Source organism: Eubalaena glacialis, chromosome 16, assembly GCF_028564815.1.
Source record: "Eubalaena glacialis isolate mEubGla1 chromosome 16, mEubGla1.1.hap2.+ XY, whole genome shotgun sequence".
NCBI lineage: Eukaryota > Metazoa > Chordata > Mammalia > Artiodactyla > Balaenidae > Eubalaena > Eubalaena glacialis.
Window position 1 is genome coordinate 71,177,570 of NC_083731.1, and position 20,557 is coordinate 71,198,126.

The following is a 20,557-nucleotide window of genomic DNA, read 5'->3' on the forward strand; positions in this document are numbered from 1 at the left end:
CACATAATCTCTTTTGATCTGTCTTCAAGTTTAGTGCTTCTTTTTTTCTGCCAGCTCAGATCTACTTTTGAGTCTCTCTAGTGAATTTTTTATTTTGGTTACTATACTTTTCAACTGAAATTGCCATTTGGTTCTTTTAAAGTAATTTCTGTCTTTTTATTGATAATCCTCTGTTGGTTGAGACATTGTCAGCATACCTTTTTTTCTTCTTTAAGCATGATTTCCGTTAGTTCTTTGAACATATTTATAATAGCTGTTTTGAAGTCTTTGTTAAGTCTGACACTTTGGTTCTCTTAAATACAATTTCTGTTGTCTGCTTTTTTCCCTATGTAGAGGTCACACTTTCCTGCTTCTTTGCATATTTCATATTTATTTTTGAAAACCGGACATTTTTGATAACATTGTAGTAACTCTGGGAGCTGATTCTTTTCTCTCGTGGGGCTTGCTGCTGTTGTTTTGTCTTTGTTATTTGTTTAGTGGCTTAGCTGTACTATCTCAATGAAGTCTTTTTCTCCCACAGTGTGTAGCCTCTGATCTTGCTCCTTAGTGTAGCCTTGGACAGGTACATAGTCACTCTGAGCTGACAGTGGTTTTAGCTGGGTTCTCTTTGACTATCTTTTCCCTGTTCTTAAGCTAACTGCCTCTGTTGATATCACACCTAGTTGCTACCTCTCACTAATTGCCGACTGATTGCTTTATTATTATTTTTTTAAAAAATGTATTTATTTATTTTTGGCTGCCTTGGGTCTTCGTGGCTGCATGCGGGCTTTTCTCTAGTTGCGGCGAGTGGGGTCTACTCTTCGCTGCAGTGCCTAGGCTTCTCATTGCGGTAGCTTCTCTTGTTGCAGAGCACAGGCTGTAGGTGCGCGGGCTTCCGGAGTCGTGGCTTGCAGGCTCTAGAGCGCAGGCTCCGTAGTGGTGGCGCACAGGCTTAGTTGCTCCGCAGCATATGGGATCTTCCAGGACCAGGGCTCAAACCCATGTCCCCTGCATTGGCAGGAGGATTCTTAACCACTGCACCACCAGGGAAGTCCTGCTTTATTGCTCTGGGTCACAAATTGCTTTACAGTCTAATCCAATTAAATTTGGCTCCCTCTGCAGGAGTAGTATTTGAGGCTAGCCTTGAGGCTTATTTTGATACTAGGAGAGCTATTCTTAGCTGTTTCTTTCCCTGGTTCTCTCCTAGATGATCTCGGATTTAGCTTTTTGCTCTCATAAGATCTATTGGCTTTCTCTTACTTGCTTCCACCAAAGTCTGTATTGCTTTCAGCAGTTCTCTTATTCTTGAACATCCCCACACTACATTCCAAATGAATTCCCCTGGGGAGAGCTCAAGGCTCCATGTTCTTAGGGCCTGCCTCTCCCCTAGGCACCACTTCTGTGCCACTGCTTGGGAGGTCAGGATGAGGACAGTGGTCTCTTTTCTTGGAGTGATATCTCTGTTTTAAGAGTAGGGCACTGAGAAGAGGCGATAGCCCCTGGTCTTCTCAGATTGCCTTTCTTGGCTGGAACCTCTGTCCTATGAGCTGCTCAGCAAGAGAAGTCAGTATTTTTGATGTGCTCTATGCCTGGAGTAAAACTTTGCCCTATGAGTGGGGGCTAAGCGGAAGACAGGAGCCCCAGACCGCTCAGCTCCTCTTGCTTGGGATAGACTTTCTGCAGCACAGATCTGGGGGTGATGAGAAATGCTGGTAGCCCACTCTTCCCAGAGAGATAGTTCTAGGCTGGGAGCTGGAGAGAGAAGAGCCCTGTGTCTTGGCTACACCTGCCAGGGATAGAGCTTTGTTATGCTGAGTTGGAGAGGAGGAGGAAATGAGTTTTGCTTTGAATTCTACAGACTGTCATTGTTCTTACCAAGATTTAGTAGATTTTCTTGAAGAAATATTTCCTTTTTTTGTTGTATGCCCTTAGGAAAATTTCCAGAGACTTTAAATGGTTTTTAAAAAATAGTTTTACCAATTTTAGTTATTATATTAGGAAACAGGTCTGCAGAGAACCTTACTACTCCATTCCAGAAGTCATTGTCCTAAATAGGTAGGTTTTATACAGTAAGTCCCCTACATATGAATGAGTTCCATTCCGAGAGCACATTCGTAAGTCCAATTTGTTCGTAAAGTCCAGCAAAGTTAACCTAGGTACCCAACTAACACAATTGGCTACATAGTACTGTACTGTAAAAGGTTTATAATACTTTTCACACAAATAATACATAAAAAATAAACAAACACAAAAAAATAAAGAAAACATTTTTAATTTTACAGTACAGTACCTTGAAAAGTACAGTAGTACCAGCTACGTCACTGCTGCTTTTACGCTTGTTTCCAGACATCCTGGCCTTGAAATAAAGATACTGTACTACTGTACTCTATACAGTACTGTACAGTACAGTACACAAAGCACAACCATTTGTAGAGGATGCACACAGGTGACAGTGTACGCCAGACACGTGAACTAACTTACACGATTGGACATGTGAACGCACGTTCACATCTTTGAAAGTTTGCAACTTGAAGGTTCGTGTATAGGGGACTTACTGTAGTACTTTTCAGTTGTGTTATTTCAGTGACACTATTAGTTAAATAAGCTTTTATGACCTGATCTGAGATTCTAACCAGATCAAGATTCAATTACAGAATGTATTCCAAGTTAGAAATGCACATATCGAATCCAGTCTTTTTTGTAATTAGATATTACAGTGATGTGTGAAATGTCATAAATTGGAAACATCTACTTTAACTTTGTTTTATAATGCTGTGCTTGAGAAAAAATGTGTCCTTCTTAAAATAAGATGAATAAAGCATGATAAAACTGATTTCTAAATTATGAAAAAAATTTAAAAGTAACTTTTAAAAAAGCCATAATGTTAACATAATTATTTCTTCCTTTCAGGACATGTGAACTTATATATTTGTCACAACCCAGCAGTTCGTAAGTACCTCAGAGCATGTTATTTTTCACTTCTGGGGTGTTTTTTTTTTTAAGAGATTTTTGTGGAATAATCCCAAACACGTTGATAGTTTCAGGGTTAGTTTGATTGACTGTTCTATGCTACTTCATAAATTAAGGTCATAGATTTAAGCCCTATACGGCTTATTTATCTTTTCACAAAGAAAGTGGTATGAAATACATGCCTTTTACTACAAGGGAGAACTAATAAGGTTGAAGTTAATTCAGAGCAACATTTTACCAGCTCTGGGAAAAATGCCAATTCATTGACAAAATCTTTTTTCAGAGTATATTATAGGCATTTTATTAACTAAGACTCAAGAGCATAACTTTTGAGTAAGAATAAACATGAACGTCTATATTAAAATTTCCAAATAGTCTTTTTAAATGTATGATACATGTTCCAACAGTATACCATTGTAAGAGCTCTAGAGTTTTTCTTCGGAAACAGAACGAGTAGTATGTGAGATTTTCTGCCCCATTGAAGTAATAATGCTGAAGATGATTGATACAAAGGGAAATTGTGTATTAATTAATTAACTCTATTAATTCCACTTGTTAATTCCAACAAGTGAATAACTTAATGTTTATGAAAGCATAGTGTTAATTTGGTAGAGTCACCCAAACCTCTATTTTTCTGCTTACAGAAAATTGATTTTAATTAGAAAAGAGAGCAGAAAAGCATTAATTGGAAACCGTGTATGTCATATTATACCACTTTCTGTGCATATTTTTAGATTACAGTAGAAGATATTCAATATTTTCTTTAAAAAATGTATACTAATCTGGGAAAATATAAATAACATGGTGAAAACACTAACTGAATTGAGACAAATTGAATTCATGTGTAAATTGTGCATTTAAGATGGACTGTATTCTATTATGCGATCAACTCTGGTCTATAATTGTAAAAAATGAAAAAAAAAGGTGTAATTGGAAAACAGTGTGAGTTTTTTTTTTCTTCTTTCTATTTGTTTACTAGGATATCTACGGAAATAAATTCTATGTTGGTGCTAAAAGTTTCTTGGCTCACATTTTTACTAGCTAAAGGTAAAGTCATTATGTTTGTTACATACTAATGTTTCAAATGTAATAATTGATAATTCTTTCGAGTAAGCTCAAAATTTTAATTCTATTTAATATTGTTCCTCCTTCCCCCTAGTTCTTTGTGTGACTTTTTAAGTGTTCGCAAGTTCTTGTAATTCTGATACTGGAGGCAAGCTCGAAAATGTCTCATTTCATTTCTTTTTCTAATATTTTTCATTCTTTCCTATTTTTAAGAATAATGTTACTGTTTTTATAAAAGTGATATATATTCATGATAAAGAGTGCAAATAATACAGCAAAGCACAAAGAAAAATGTAGAAAAATTACCCAAAACCCACCTAGAAATAATCATTAAAATTATGTGGTTGTATGCACAGAAATGTATCTGGAATAACATTCTGATTAAAAAAGGTGGGTGGATGAGTGCACTCACAAACATATATATAAGTTTCTAAAAATAATATCATATTATTGTGCTATGTTTAAAATGTAAAAATTAAATTTACTCAAATTTTATAGAAGAAAATAAGAGAAATGGAAGGAATTGCTTAAATTTATATGTTTTGTCACTTAAGCAGTATTATTTCTTAAAATATTACTCTAAGATTATGAAAACATTAAGAGGTTAGAATCTTTAACTTTGTGTTTTGAGTTAAAGCAATATATATTAATCTGCTCTGAAGAAAAAGAATTCTCACTCTTCCTGTCACCTCCCTATTCCCTCCTTTCAGATTTGCTTATTTTTTGTTATCATTACATTACCAAAGATTATAATTTTTACATTCTGTTCTGTAATTATAATTATCACAGTTGTTTTGTCTCATTTATGTATTTAAAACGGATTCTAAGCTTATTGTCACTCCTGTATCATAGCTTCTCCATTTCTGAGTTCTTTATTTTGGTCTATCCTTAGCTGACTAGATTTTACCGTGATGGAGTTTTTCAAAACAGCCTTTTTGGCGCTATGTTTTCTATGTTTGACATGTTTATGAACCATGTCCATAGTCTTTAGACTTGAAGGACAACTTGGTTGAGTATTCTGTTCTTGTATCATGTTTTTTTCCCCTCAGGACACTATTTTCTGGAATTGAACATTGCTGTTGAGAAATCTGAGACTAGCTTAATTTCCACCCCCCCTCATTTTCTTCCTTGAATATTTGAAGAATTCCTTTTTTAAAAATTTGAGATTTAATACATTAACCAGAAAGTTTCTGTACCTTCAGTATTGGGATTATTAGTGGTTTAGCAGTCAGATACCAATAAGATAGAAAATGAATCAAATTAAACTTCTCTTTTAAAAATACTGTACAACATAGAGCCATAAGCAAATACGTCATAGCTATATGATTTGTATATTTTGTGTAGCTACACTTTTTTTCTTGGGTGTTTATTATATCCATTAATTTCCTTATATACAGCTTATTATAATAAATATATAGCTCTTTAGTTGTATATTTATTATATAAACTTTTAGGATTTTGTGCTAAATAATTGCTTTATAGATGACTTTACAATTATGTACTAATTTTATTATTTCTTAATGGCTTTGGTTATTAATATTTTGGAGTGGGTTGAAATTGAAAATATATGAGGTTTCATAAATAAATAGAACTGAAGACTAATGTGTATCATTCTTCAAAATGATTTTCAGAGGTAATAAATTTTATAACTCTTACCAAAACTGGAAGTGAGTTTAAAGAAGGAAAAATCAAAATAAATTTAGACATAGGGACTGAATTATTATAATAATACCTAAATGTAAAATTCTCATGGTAGACTTATACTTCATTTATAATTTTTTTTAGTAAATTTATTTATTTTATTTATTTATTTTTGGCTGCATTGGGTCTTTGTTGTGTGGGCTTTCTCTAGTTGCAGTGAGCGAGGGCTACTCTTCGTTGTGGTGTGCTGGCTTCTCATTGCAGTGGCTTCTCTTGTTGTGAAGCACAGGCTCTAGGCACATGGGCTTCAGTAGTTGTGGCAGGCGGGCTCAGTAGTTGTGGCTCACGGGCTCTAGAGCACAGGCTCTGTAGTTGTGGTGCACAGGCTTAGTTGCTCCACGGCATATGGGATCTTCCCAGACCAGGGCTCGAACCCGTGTCCCCTGCATTGGCAGGCGAATTCTTAACCACTGTGCCACCAGGATGTCCCCATTTATAATTTTATAACTTTATATATTTTTATATATTGCAAATCTGACTGAATTATTGCAAAAAAAAAAAAGATCTTTAACATGCTTCTAGTGATTGTTGCATAAATGAGTATATGGATACAGCCATACCCACAATTTTCCCTGACTTAAAGACCTCAATCTCTACCTTAAGATGTGGACCTTCTTTGTTTTCAGGGCAAGTTTTACAAATGGAAGATGATCTGGTGATCTCATTTCAGTTAATGCTGTGTGTCCTTGACTATTTTATCAAACTCTCACCTCCTGCATTACTCAAAGAACCATATAGTAAGTATTTTAAGTAATTTATGCCCCTCCTACTTCATCATTCAACAGTTGTTTATGGACTTACAAAACATGGTTCTAGAGCCAAGGGAATAATAAAAAAGAAATCAGACATGGATTTAGCCCTTAAGTAGTATAAGATATAGAAGGAGAGATAAGTAAGCAAGTAATTAGAGTATATGGTTGAAAATAGTCTGGGCCAAAATATAGCAAATACTATGGGAGTTGAGGAGATGAGAAAGTTTTCCAAGCTGGGAAAGACCAAGGAAGACCATAAAAAAGTGATGGCATTTGAACTGAGTGTTGAAGGAGTAGTTAGGGTTTGAGTGTTGTGGTAAGTTGGGAGACTGCACTCCCAGTAAAGAGAAAATCAAGAGGCAAGGCATAGATATGAATGAGACTGCACAGGGAAGAGTAGCCCGTTCTATAGGAACGGATTAACTAAATTTTTATTATTGGAAGCTATAATGATTATGTGACTGATTTTTTTTTTTTTTGCGTATGAACTGTAATTGATCCACTTCAGTGGGTGATGAGATGGGAGGTGTATTTAAGTAATAGCTATTGCTGAAATAGTTAGATAGCATTAAGCAAAGACAAGTATATTCCTCTTAGAATGGAATTGCTCCCTTTGGTGGCATGTAGAGTAGGATTTAAAATCACTTAATACACTATAGAGAAATGTAAACTTAACTAAGGCTTAGCTGATTCCTTGCTCCTAAAATGTTGACAGTATTAATAATACAAAAAATAATAGGGGAAAGATCAAAACATGGAAGTCTCAAAGTGTTGAAGTGGCTGAAAAGCTGAAGCCTAATTAATCTTCGTGAACAATAACTTCCTGGAAAAATGAAGCAAAATTTTGAAAAGATGTTGAACATGGCTTGACAGAAAAGGCAGGTCATTTAGCAGAAACCACATGCAAAACAGAGGGGAAAAAATAGAAAACAATATATTTTAAAAATTTCTGAATCTTTAAAAATTTCCTTTATATGCCTTTTCCTCACTTTTTAAAAATGTTATAACTTTAATAAGTTGATATATAACTTTAATAAGTTGATATATAACTTTAGGTTGACAGCCTTTGTTCTTTTGGATAATTCAAATGTACATTTAATTCTGTAAGTGCCATGTTAAAGAGAAAGCAGGATAAGATGTTGAATTAACTGGCTATGGTAAACTTGTAATTAGCTTTTTATTATGAGGAATTTCAGTGAGCATAAGAGAAGAAAGTCGTATAATAAGCCTCCATGTACTTGTCACCTGCCCTCAATGCATAACTTATGGTCAACCCATAGTCCTATCTACTGCTCAATTCTACCAGCTATATTATTTTGAAGCACACTTTTGCATACCATTTCATCCCTATAAATTTCAGTATGTATCTCTGAAAGATAAAGTCTTTTAAAAAAGCATAATGACAGTACCATTCTCACACCTAAAAATCAATTAATAGTGATTCTTTAATTCCACCAAATATCTAGTAAGTGTCCATATTTTCAAGTGTTTTATAAAAGTAATTTAAAAAATTTTTACATGTTGACTAAATCAGAATCTAAATAAGATCTCTACTTTGTGATTGGTTGGTATGCTTTTAAGACTTAGAAAGTTCTTCCTCCATCTGTCTTTCTCTCTTTTTCTTGTAATTTATTTATTAAATAATCAGGTGGTCTTGTTCTGTTGAGTTTTCCATGGTTTAATTTTTAGTGATTGCATCCTATGGTATAGTCTTAACATGTTCCTCTATCCTGTCAGTTTCTTGTAAGTTGTTTGTTGGGCCTAGAGGCAGTTAATACTTTTTATACTTAGTCATCTGTAATCTCTTTAATAGCTGAATTCACATTCAGTTTGAATTGAAAATGCTCAAAATAATCCAGGGGATTTTTTTTTTTAAATTACAATTTAGTGTCACATGAGTATATTTGTATGCTTAACTTTTTAAAAGCATCGTAATTTATTTGCTAAAACTTTAAAAAATTTATTTTTTATCCTGTATCTACAAATTGAATCCATAAATACATGCTTATTATTTTTAAGAATCTTTTAAGATAGAAAACATTTTTTCCCCTTGCAGACTAGTAGGATACACTTAATATTAGTTTATAAGTTGGCTATTTCCCTTGCATTTTTCATATTTGTCTGTGGGGTTTTAAATTTCTTTTTTGGGCTAGTTGGGGGCAGAAGAGAATAGGGATGGCAACAACTATTACCAGTATATAATTTACAGTAGATATTTAATAAATAGATAAAACTGTTAGCTTTTTAATGAAGCCTAATAATAAAAGTAGCAGAATGTTACCAAGATTATTTCTGACCTTCCGAGTTATAATTAGAATACTTCATTATTTTATACAGTGGAATGTGCAATTGTTCTTATCTAATTTACCATTTTTACAGAAACAGCTGTAATACCTATTAATGGTTCACCTCGAACACCAAGGCGAGGTCAGAACAGGAGTGCACGGATAGCAAAACAACTAGAAAATGATACAAGAATTATTGAAGTTCTCTGTAAAGAACATGAATGTAATATAGATGAGGTAATTTAACTTCATGATTTCTTTAAAATAGTTAAAGTAGATTTAGATGTAAGTTCTTCCTAACAGTGTATAATTCTTTTATGATGAGCTTGCTTTTTGTAATTAGTGCCAACTCTTTTGCAGTAGCAAAATATTTAGAAAAAGTTTAATTTTCATATTCAGTTACTTTGATTTTAAAGAGAATAGCTCCCTCACTCTGGAATCATTGAAATGTACATGATTAAGGCAATAGTTTTCAAATGTATTTGTTCTTTGATTCCTCTGTGGTTACTGATACTCCTAATGTTTTCAAGTATCCTGCTCAGAAAACCCTAGTGTTTTGGTTTAGTGCTAAGTGATACCAACATTAAATTTCTGTTTAGCCTTCTATAGTTACTCTTTTTCTAAATATCACACCAGATGTTAATGACTGGTAGAGGATACATGAACACCCAGGAATTGCTTATCTTGTTAATAAAATCTGGAATGTTAGAATTGGAAGGACTCTTACAAGTAATGTACTTGGCCTCCTTTTACTAATGAATAAACAAGCTTCTAGAGACTGATAGCTGATTACTAACAGAGTCTATGCTTTGGACTATCTGCTACCAGTGCTTCTTTCACTGTGCCGTGCTCTTTCTCTCATAGACTGTTATATTGTCCACAATTCACTACCACTAGATAGCTATGTGAAATGTTGCATCTTTGAAATTGCTCTGTCAACTCTGGGAAGGAATTGGGGGTATGATCTCAAAATCTAGTTTGAGAAGTGTTGGAATGATTTATCAAGATATCTGGGTTTTAGCACTGTGGCTTTTGTTAATTTTAACAAATATATAGATGTAGACATATAGCTGTATCAACTTTACACATGTAATACATTTACTTTTCTAGAATAACAAATTATCTTTGCTAATAAGCTGACAAATGTAGTTGAAATATTTTTTTTTACTCCAGTCTGTTGCTTAGTCCCTCAAGATAATGAATAGGAATAAATGCAGTTTTCTAATTCCTGGTTGTTAATTCTCTGTATTTTAGAACTACTTATAAAATTGCATTTCAAAAATCAGGAATAAATCATGTTTTTCCTTTTTATTTTAAATAATTCTTCTATAATTTAGAATGTAATAACGATTTGTAAAGTGTAGGTGATTAATAGCTTTGGGGGTAATTCATATTAATTTGACACTTGATTATTTACATGTAGCATTTATAGTTATATAACTATTGGTTAGTTACATTTATGGTTATATAATTATTGGTTAGTCACACTAATTGGTTAAATAGAACTACCCACCTTATAATTATTCCAGTTCAGTGGGAATTAATTAGAAAACAATACTAATATGTATTACAGAAGCTTAATTCTTAAAGCATTTTTGTGAAGTAGAAGATAGGAACTTATTAATAGGAAGATATTAAATTATTCTACCTTAATAAATGTGGACTGCAAATTGGAAAAGGAAGTTAAATGAAGAAAAGTAAGTTATTTAAAATTCCATAACACTTTGCCAGTGTAAAATAGTTAGGGGTATAACTCCAGGTTTTCCAAGGACGGTCTTTATTATCCATGTTAAATGTAGGGTTTTTTGTGTGAAACTGCATAATGACCAAAACGTTTTCACTCGGTTTTGAATAGAATTGTTGGGTATTTGTATGTGAAATTATCTTCTTATAAAAGCAGGTCATTTTCCTAAATTTACGCTAAAATAATTGACTCGTTATTCCCTAAGCTAGGTATGTGTGTGAAGTGGCCCAAAAATATGCTTTGGGGAAAAATCAGAGGCAGTGTAGAGAAGTTAAAAGAGTCTTGGCTTTGATGCTAGACAGATTGGGTTTCAATTCCAGCTCTGCCACTTCCTAGCTGTGTAACTTTGGTGAAGTCGCTTAATATTTTTGAGCCTCCCATGTTTTCACCATTTGTTAAATGTGGGATACTGAAGTTGGTTTCGATGGATTTTCTTCTTATAAATCCCATTTCATTAACAATTCCCCCCTGCACCTCCATTTTAGGACCTGAAATCTGCCTCACATAAATTAAAAAGTGAATAATTGAATTAATTATAAATAAGCATCACACTGGGTTGAATGTAACTCATTGATCAAAATGTCAGTTAACACTTTCATTCTATTGTTAATAGTGACAGAGATTGTTTTTTTTTTTAATTTTAATGGTCATGTAACTTTATCTTTTTCAGGTGAAAAATGTTTATGTCAAAAATTTTATACCTTTTGTGAATTCTCTTGGAATTGTAGCTTCTAATGGACTTCCAGAGGTAATCTGAAAGAAAACGTAATAAAAAATTAATGTGTTTCGGGACTTTAGCGAGGGAGGAATAGTTGCCTAAATTTCTTAAGATCACTTTACTGTATATTAAATATTTTTTACTCAAGGAAAGAATCTAAGTAGAATTGTGGTGAATCAACTTTATATAGTAAGAAAAAAACCCATTTTGAACCCATTTATGCTCAAATGTATAAATAAGCAGCATTTAAAAATTTGCACTAGAAGTTGATTTGTACTAAAATTTTTCAAAAATCAGAATGTAGGCTTTTGAACTTCTAAATGCCATTAAATATTTAAATAGAAGTAAATATCTATAATCAAATTTGATTCTAATTTGCTTTGCTATGCTTCTTTAAGCGTAGGAGCCATGATTAGTGCCGTCAACATTATTGGCATTACTGTACTTGGAGCAACTCTTTTGAGGCTTTTTTTTTTGGCCGCAACGCGTGGCTTGCAGGATCTTAGTTCCTCCGCCAGGAGGGAGCCCAGGCCCCGGCAGTGAAAGCCAAGTCCTAACCACTGGACTGCCAGGGAATTCACTCTTTGGAGTATTTTAAAAAGCTACTTAATTGGATGTAGCTTTGGTTCAAATGACTGTGATTATATGGTAGAAATGTTTTACCTTAGTGGTGTGCCATCCATCCATCTGTTTCTTTTCACATTTTTCCTCATATGTCCTGCTCCTCAGTGAGAACAGAACAACTGAGAACTTTATGTGGTAATGTGTGGAGAAAAGAATGCTTAAATAAATGATGAAGAACAAGTACTCATTGAGGAAGCAGCGTTTCAGACACACCTAGTATCAGTCACCAAGACCAAAAGACATGAAATCAGAGAGCTAGATTGCTGATTTTATGGCTTGAGTTGGTAGCTAGTCCTCCTTGAATTAACTAACTTATTCATTCAGCAGTTATTTAGTGAGTGCTTAGTATATGCCAGGCATTGTGCTAGATATCATCAATGCAGAGATTTAACTCACAGTCATTGTCATTAAGGTGCTGGTGGAAGAGACGGACACAGAAGTAGAACATTAACAGGAGTCTACAAGAGTCTAATAGATGTGTACTCAGGGTGTTGTGATATCTCAGAGGAGGGCTACCTAATCCAAAGTGGGCCAGATAGGTTTTGCGGAAAATTCTTTGGAGGTGATGTGATTTCTGAGCTGAGTAAGGTTTATGAGAAGTGGCATTTCCAGGGGTTGGAAATTATAGGTTTAAAGGCACAGTGATATGTGATAGTATGGTCTGTTCTGTAGAGTGAGTGGTAAGACATGGTACTAAAGAAACAAGAAGGGGCCAAAAGTTGTATTTCTGAGTTCTGTTACCAACTTATATACCAAAAAATATGCTGTTTACAACTCTAAAGAATCTTGGACAGTCATAATTTTTTTCCCTCTGAAAGGATTACAGGGTTATTATTAGAAAATTCAAGATAAACTTTACATTATATAGCACTAATAGCTGCCAGTCAATAAATGATTGATAATTAGTACCTAACTGACATAGGGCAGGAATGACGATTAAGCCTAATCAAACATGAATGGCTGTTCGGCCTAAAAAACTTATGCAAACAAGCAAAAAGTTTACATTTAACTGGATTTTTTCCTACCACTCCTTTTAGAATGCAATTTTAACTCTCTCAGGTTGGAAACACTCTGGCTTTAAAAGTCACAGGAGAAGGCTGCTAAATGGTTTTCTATTGGGCATTGGTTTTTATATTATGATTAGAAAATTATGAATCAGAACTGATAAAAGAATTATAGATTGTAGCATTTGGAAAAGTGTCTAAGATTGGAAATAAATTGTGCAAGTATGTTAATTGGGCTAATTAATTGAGGTTATACTCTTGCCCAAGATACGTAACTGAAGGGAGTCAGAGTGAGCCAAAGGATTTAGAAAAGATAGGCAGAATACATATGTTACAGTGTTTGAAAAATTATTTTATATTGATAAGTGTAGTAGAAGATTAAAAGTGAGTGATGTATAGGATGGAGGATCTCGGCAATTAAGTGGTTATAATAATGTCTTTTCATCTTACAGTTCCATCTCAGTATTGTTCTGTAGCATTGGTGATCCTTGTCTAGATAAAATGTGAGATATGTGCATAAAATAGGTTTAAAATTGAGTTGAAAAGAATTTGCAATTTTCTTTACTTCACTTTTAGATATGCCTTATTTATATTCCATGTGAAGTCTGTATAGTGTAAAATTAAGTGTATATTTTTACGAAGATTCTTTAAATCTGTATTTCTGTGTACTGAGAAGTAATGACATGAAAAGGATAATCATCAATATTTTTTGCCTTTGAGGTGGAAAGTCTCTCTAAACAATATGAAGAAATTTACCTTAAAAACAAAGATATAGATGCAAGATTATTTCTGGATCATGATAAAACTCTTCAGGCTGATCCTACAGACAGGTATTATACATGATATATTATTATTTGTTGATATGCTGGTTCATTTTTTAAAAAGTTAATATAAAATTGTATTCTCTTGAATTGTCATATAGAATCCTAAAGTAGGGATGGTTGACGGTAACTACAGGCGCCTGTGAGATATTGTGTGTTCCGTTCCAGGCCATTGCAATAAAGCAAATCACGCAAACTTTTTGGTTTCCCAGTGCATGTAAAAGTTACGTTTACACCGTACTATAGTCTGTTAAGTGTGCAATAGCATTATATCCAAAAAACAGTGTACATACCTTAATTTAGAAATACCTTATTTCTAAAAAATGATAACCATCATATGACAATGCAGAGTTTACAGACCTTCAATATGTAATAAAACACAGTATCTGTGAAGCACAGTAAAGCAAAGTGCAGTAAAATGAGATATGCCCGTAAAAAAGTTTTGAATGATTGTAAGTGTGGTTAATTTTAAGTCTTTAGCATGAAATCTTTTAATATTAACTAAAAAAATATGTATATATAGAAAATTTGGAAGTTAAACACAAAATGTTTCAGATTTTATTTAAGTCAAAGTAAAGTTTTTGGAAGGCATAATGTTTGAAAAACTTGAGTTTTGATATTTTTTGATACTGAACAATCTTGCTAGTCATATCATCAACATCTAACATTCTAGAGAAAACAAACATCTAACTTGCACTTTCAAAAAATTTCTTAGTGATTGGTACACCGTTTGTTGTAAACCTAGTGGAAAGAAACCCAACTTAAAAATTATGATGAAAAAAATAAAATATTATTTATTTAAGCAGCTTCTGGATCATCTATTTCCTATCACTTCTATTATTTACTTAACCATTTTGTATGATGTTATGAGTCAACAGAAGGTACTTTACTGCTTTTTTGACTCATAAATCACAAATTGTAAGTTTTCAGTCTGAATGACTTTGCTTATCATTATTTAGTTTTGAAATACAGAGAACACCACGAAAAAGTAACCCCGATGAAGAGGTAAATGTGATTCTTCCACAGACTCCAGTTCGGTATGAATTTTCTTACTTTTGATTTTCATTATAATTATTTATTCAGTACTTTATAGTGCTTCGGGTTTATTCATTTGTTTCATTATATATTTGTATATACATGCAGCAAATATATATTGAGTGCTCTTTGTATGCCAGACATGTTACTAGTTGCTGAGGATATGATTATTAGACGTAGTTCTGTCTGTCCTTAAGGTATATAACCTAGAATGAGAATGTGTTCCATTTCAGTATATAAAAAAGAGAAAAAAAAGTATCACCATTTGCTCTGTATATAACCTAGAAAGATTGGAGCCATTTTTTAGTGTCCTTTTCCTCACTTGCTCCCCACACCTAATGTTTTCAAGTCTTGTGGAGTCTGCCTCCTGAGTATGTGAGTTCATCTACTGCTTCCCGTTCCTACTCTTCCCACCCTTGTCCAAGATATCTCTCTCCTTCTCTTGGAATTTTTGCAGTGGTCTACTAACTGATCTTGCTGTTTTTACTCTCATGACTATTCCTCTCTCCCTATCACCAAATATATTCTCCAGAGAGCCCCCAGAATAATATTCTAGAAATGTAAATCAGATCATGTTCACCCTGCTGTTAAGTTTGTGATTGCTTCCTACTGCAATTGCAATACAGTGCAAATTCCTTAACAGTGCCTACAAGACCTTATATGATCTAGCTTCTGTTACCTCTCCAACCTCGTCTTGTTTTCCTGCTCATTATGTACTAGCCAGTTTTCTGAACTCTCCAAAATCTTCTTTTGTACTCAGTGACCTTCACATTTGCTTTTGTTTCTTCTTGAAACTCTTCCTTCTTTTCTATGAATTGCCAGCTACTACCCTTCTTTTAGGTTCAGCACAAATACTACTTTTTTGAAGACTTATTTCTCTCTGAAGTATTTTCCTTTATTATTCTTTCTCACAGCATCCTGTTCTATTCCTTCAAAGTATGTATCACAATTTGTAATTATAAATTCATCTGTGTGTTTGCTTGTTTTTGTCAATACCCACAATAGCCTTTAAGTCCATACCACATGGACCATGACTTTCTTGTTCACCATTTAATCATTAGGACCTAGGACAATACTTGGTACATAGTAAAACAATCAGTAATTTTTTCAAATGACTACATAAACACATAAAAATACATTTTTGTTTAAATATAGTAAGAGACATAGGACAAGTTAATGAGATGGCACAGAAGGGACTTTATGAAGTGATATTTGAACTGAATTTTGAAACATGTAAGTTTGTGTCACAGGAGACTGGCAGCATGTGCAAAGGCATGGAAGTATGAAACAACATGATGCATCTGGGGAACTATAAGCAGCTCTGTATTGATGGACTAAATGGGAAGATGAAATGGCAGGAGAGGAGGGTGGGTACTAGATCATGAAAGGCCTTATATTCCATACTCAGAAGTTTGGACTTTAGCTTGTGCAGGATATGGCCTGTTGCTATACCTGGGTGTTAAGCAGGACTAGGATAAAATCAGACTTGATTTCTGAAAGTTTACATGGTAGTAGTTTGTGAAGAGATGGACTGAGGAGGGTGTGGTGAGAAATAGAGAGACCTGTCAGTCTGTCACAGTGGTTAGGCAAATTAGGATAACCTGAGGAGTTTTTTTTTTTTTTTTCAAAAGTACATATGCCTAGACCCTGCTGCCATAGACATAGTCAAAATCTCAAAATGCTCTATTGCAGTAAATCAGTTGAGAGATGCTGAAGATCTGAACCAAGAGATAGGCAGTTGGAATGAAAGAGCAAGAACAGGTTTGATAAATAGTTGATGAATTCATATTTAGAATACTATTCTTAAGGCATTTATGGGATATGAAGAAGATAATGTAGTAAGTAGTAGGATATAAGGATCTTATAGATTTGGGAATCATCAGGGAGAGTTAAAATCAGAAAAACAGGGTTGGGGGGGTGGTGTGATGAATTGGGAGATTGGGATTGACATGTATACACTGGTGTGTATAAAATGGATGACTAATAAGAACCTGTAGTATAAAAAAATAAATAAAATAAAATTCAAAAAAAAAAAAAAGAACCAGAAAAACAGATGAGGTTGCCTGAAGTGACGGTGCATAATAGCAATAACGGTTGGCTAAGGGCTGAACCCTAAAGAATGCTAGCATTTAAGGACGAGATAGAAGTTAGATTAAAGAGAATGAGAGGTGTGATTGGGGAGGCCAGAGAATGAAGCCAAAGAAGCCAAGGGAAGAAGGGAGTTTCAGAAGAGAGCAAGTGTTTAAGAGTGTCAAATACCTCAAGAAAATCAAGTATCAGAACAAATAAAAAAGATCTTTTGGTTTTAGCAGTTGGTCACTTATGGCTTTAGTCATTGTGGCTTAAGTAGATAAGTACATGTACACGTCATAGAAGCAATATATTTAAAAGTTGAAGAAGTGTAGATATCAGTTTAGAGAGGCTTGACTGAGAACACTGAACATGTTTTATTAAATAATATTTAAAAACCCTTTGGCTATAAACATTCTACAGTTTTTTGCATCATTAAACAGTGCCTACAGAGTAGCAATGAACTGCTACTCCAAAATTGGAACATTAATATTTACTGTATACCATACACAGACACGTGCACACACACACACACACACAATTATATAATTAAAGAGATCTTAAGAGATTGACCTACTTTTATGTTTTAGTGATGATGACTTCTAAAATTATGTATGCTTTCATCTTGAAGGTCTCTGTAAAGGACAGTCACTTGGTTCTCTACTTGAGTTACTGAATATCTTACCGTCTTTATTTGAAAATTTTTAATATTTAATTGTAATAATGTTTTCTTAAAATATTACCATTTTGATGCCAGTTTATGTTTTATTCTTAAAATAATGTCATTACTTTTATCAATTGTTTTGTTGATATTTAGTTCTATTAGTAAATAAGCATATCAGTTCTTTAATTATAAACTTACTGATGATGGACATATGCTTTCTTAAAGATTTAAGTAAAATGTAATTCCTCATAAACAGCAGTACACTAAGGCTTTTATAAAGTCTTATTTCAGAGAACCTCTTAAAGATAAACAGGAGACAGTGAGATTGAAGATATGTGTAACTTATGAAATAGATACTTATCATTTTTTCTTTTTATTCCTTCATTGCTTAACACTTCTTCCTATTTTTTTCTAGGACTGTCATGAATACTATCCAGCAATTAATGATGATCTTAAATTCAGCAAGTGATCAACCGTCAGAAAATCTGATTTCCTATTTTAATGTAAGCCATATATGAAACATTATTTATTATGATATCTTGGCAAATAAATTTGAAATTAGAAGTTAAAATACTGAGTGTTTTTTTAAACACCCATTTCCCAACCAACATGTAGTTGTCTATTATCTTATTTCTTGCTTTTCTTAACTCTCCAAATTAGATATTATTAGTAGTATTGTTTTTTTGTTTTAATTTTTATTTATTTATATTTATTTTTGGCTGTGTTGGGTCTTCGTTTCTGTGTGAGGGCTTTCTCTAGTTGCGGCAAGCGGGGGCCACTCTTCATCGCGGTGCGCGGGCCTCTCACTGCCGCGGCCTCTCTTGTTGCGGAGCACAGGCTCCAGACGCGCAGGCTCAGTAATTGTGGCTCACGGGCCTAGTTGCTCCGCGGCATGTGGGATCTTCCCAGACCAGGGCTCAAACCCGTGTCCCCTGCATTGGCAGGCAGATTCTCAACCACTGCGCCACCAGGGAAGCCCCAGTAGTATTGTTTTATTTAGACAGTGTTATTTTTAGATTTTCTCATATTTACTTTTTGTGTTGCTCACCATTCTTTTTTACAACTTAGACCTCACTTTCATAATTATTTTCTTCTTTCTTCAGATACATCTTTTAATCATTCCTTTAGTGGGGGTTAGTTTGGGATGAACTTAACAAGCTTTTTGTTTTGTTTTGTTTTGTTTTTTGTCTTAAAATATCTTTACTCTTGGACTTCCCTGGTGGTCCAGTGGTAAAGACTCCGCTCTCCCAATGCAGGGGGCCCAGGTTCGATCCCTGATCAGGGAACTAAGATCTCACATGCCACAACTAAGACCCGGCATAGCCAAATAAATAAATAACATACATACATACATACATAAATAAACATTTTTTAAAAAATATCTTTACTCTTATTTTTTGTAAGGTAGTTTACCTGGATCTTCAATTCTAGGCTGACTTTTACTTTCTCTTAGTAGTTTGAAGATATTACTTCACTATTTCCTGGCTCTCCTTGCTACTAAGATGTTTTCTGTCAGTCCATCTGTTGTTCCTTTATAGTTAATCTATCTTTTCTCTCTGGCTCTTTTAAGATATTTTCTTTGAATGTGACATTAGACAGGATTTAACATTTGCCATATCTCTACAGTCTTTTTTATTTAGCCCACTTTCATTTACATTTCTTGAGTGGCCCTGTGTGCATTGTAGTTTGCAACTCCTGATGGACCCTGAGTTTGATATCTGAAGGACCCCTGCTAGCCTCCCTCCCCTCAAAAAAGGGAGAGAGGAAGAGAGAGAATGAAAACTAGTGTCTATATTCCTTGTTTGCTCCTTTACTCCTTTAAAATCAAGTGAGGCTTGGGAGCCACTGACATGCTCATCTGTGGCAGTTGGATGAGGCTAGGAGACTTACTAAAATTTGGCTTATCCGGTAAGTGCTTTGTGTGGTTAACATTGCATTTAATATCATAAGCTGCCTGTGGTTTTGTCGTATTCTTTGTTGTCTTCTTGTTTATATTTCCACCCCCCCAAGAATTAACAGAGTATTTTCTGTCATCATATTCATAATTGTGTTGGCTCAAAACTGATTTTGTTTGTCCAATTTGCATAAAGTTGCTTTTATTTGTGGGTTATCTGTAGCACAAGAATATTTCCCAAACATAGCTACCCAGTTACTTAGAACTTTTAGAAGGGATAATGGTAGAAGTAAAAAGAATGATAATCTCTCTCTTCTTAAATATTGTTTTTAATATTTCCTCCAACATTTGGAGTATGTAGGAAGTCTTTTTTATTTTAAACTACTTCAGTTGGGCAGAAAATTCTGCCTCAAAGACATTTTCCAGAGCTCAGTTTAAAGCTTAACATTAAATGAAGCGCAACAGTTTAACTGCAAAGTGTTATGTACACTACAAATGGCCTATTTCAGAGTGGGCATATCTTGAAGACCATTAAGTTTTTCTTTGAATTTGCTTCTTTATTAGTTCAGGTGTCTTCATTTTAAAAATTAATGCCATCTTTTCTTCTGTGTGTAAGTAAAATCTTAGAAGCTATAGACATTTTTTTCTTCCAGTTTTATTGAGATATGCTTGATGTATGGCTCTGTATAAGTTTAAGGTATACAGCATAATGGGTTGACCTACATACATCATGAAATTATCATCACAATAAGTTTAGTGAACATTCATTATCTCATTTGGATACAAAGTAAAAGAAATAGAAAAAAAATCTGTTTCCTTGTGAAGAGAACTCTCAGGATTTACTCTCAACAACTTTCATGTATAACATATAGCAGTGTTAATTATATTAATCATGTTGTACATTACATCCCTAGTACTTATTTACCTTATAAATGGAAGTTTGTACCTTTTGACTGCTTTCATTCAGTTCCCCCATCCCCTACCCCACCCCCCCGCCTCTAGTAACTACAAATTTGATCTTTGTTCTATGAGTTTGTTTGTTTCTTTTTGAAGTATAATTGACCTACAACACTGGGTTAGTTTCTGGTGCACAGTATAGTGATTCGATATTTCTGTACATCTCAAAATGATCACCACGGTAAGTCTAGTTACCATTTGTCTCTGTACAGAGATATTATATAATTATTGACTGTATTCCCTACACTGTACATTTCATAGCTGTGACTCATTTA

At 33.9% G+C, this 20,557-nt stretch overlaps 1 protein-coding gene across 6 annotated transcripts in view; it reads left to right on the top strand.

Moving 5' to 3' along the window:
* RB1 (RB transcriptional corepressor 1) overlaps positions 1-20,557 on the top strand; it is a 138,451-nt gene that overhangs the window by 44,523 nt on the left and 73,371 nt on the right. For all 6 annotated transcript variants that reach the window (XM_061170714.1, XM_061170716.1, XM_061170717.1 and 3 more), the window contains exons 5-12: positions 2,890-2,928; positions 3,929-3,996; positions 6,341-6,451; positions 8,846-8,988; positions 11,166-11,243; positions 13,562-13,671; positions 14,622-14,699; positions 17,847-17,934. In XM_061170714.1, coding sequence (XP_061026697.1) covers positions 2,890-2,928; positions 3,929-3,996; positions 6,341-6,451; positions 8,846-8,988; positions 11,166-11,243; positions 13,562-13,671; positions 14,622-14,699; positions 17,847-17,934 — 715 coding nt within the window. The remainder of the gene's footprint in view (positions 1-2,889; positions 2,929-3,928; positions 3,997-6,340; positions 6,452-8,845; positions 8,989-11,165; positions 11,244-13,561; positions 13,672-14,621; positions 14,700-17,846; positions 17,935-20,557) is intronic.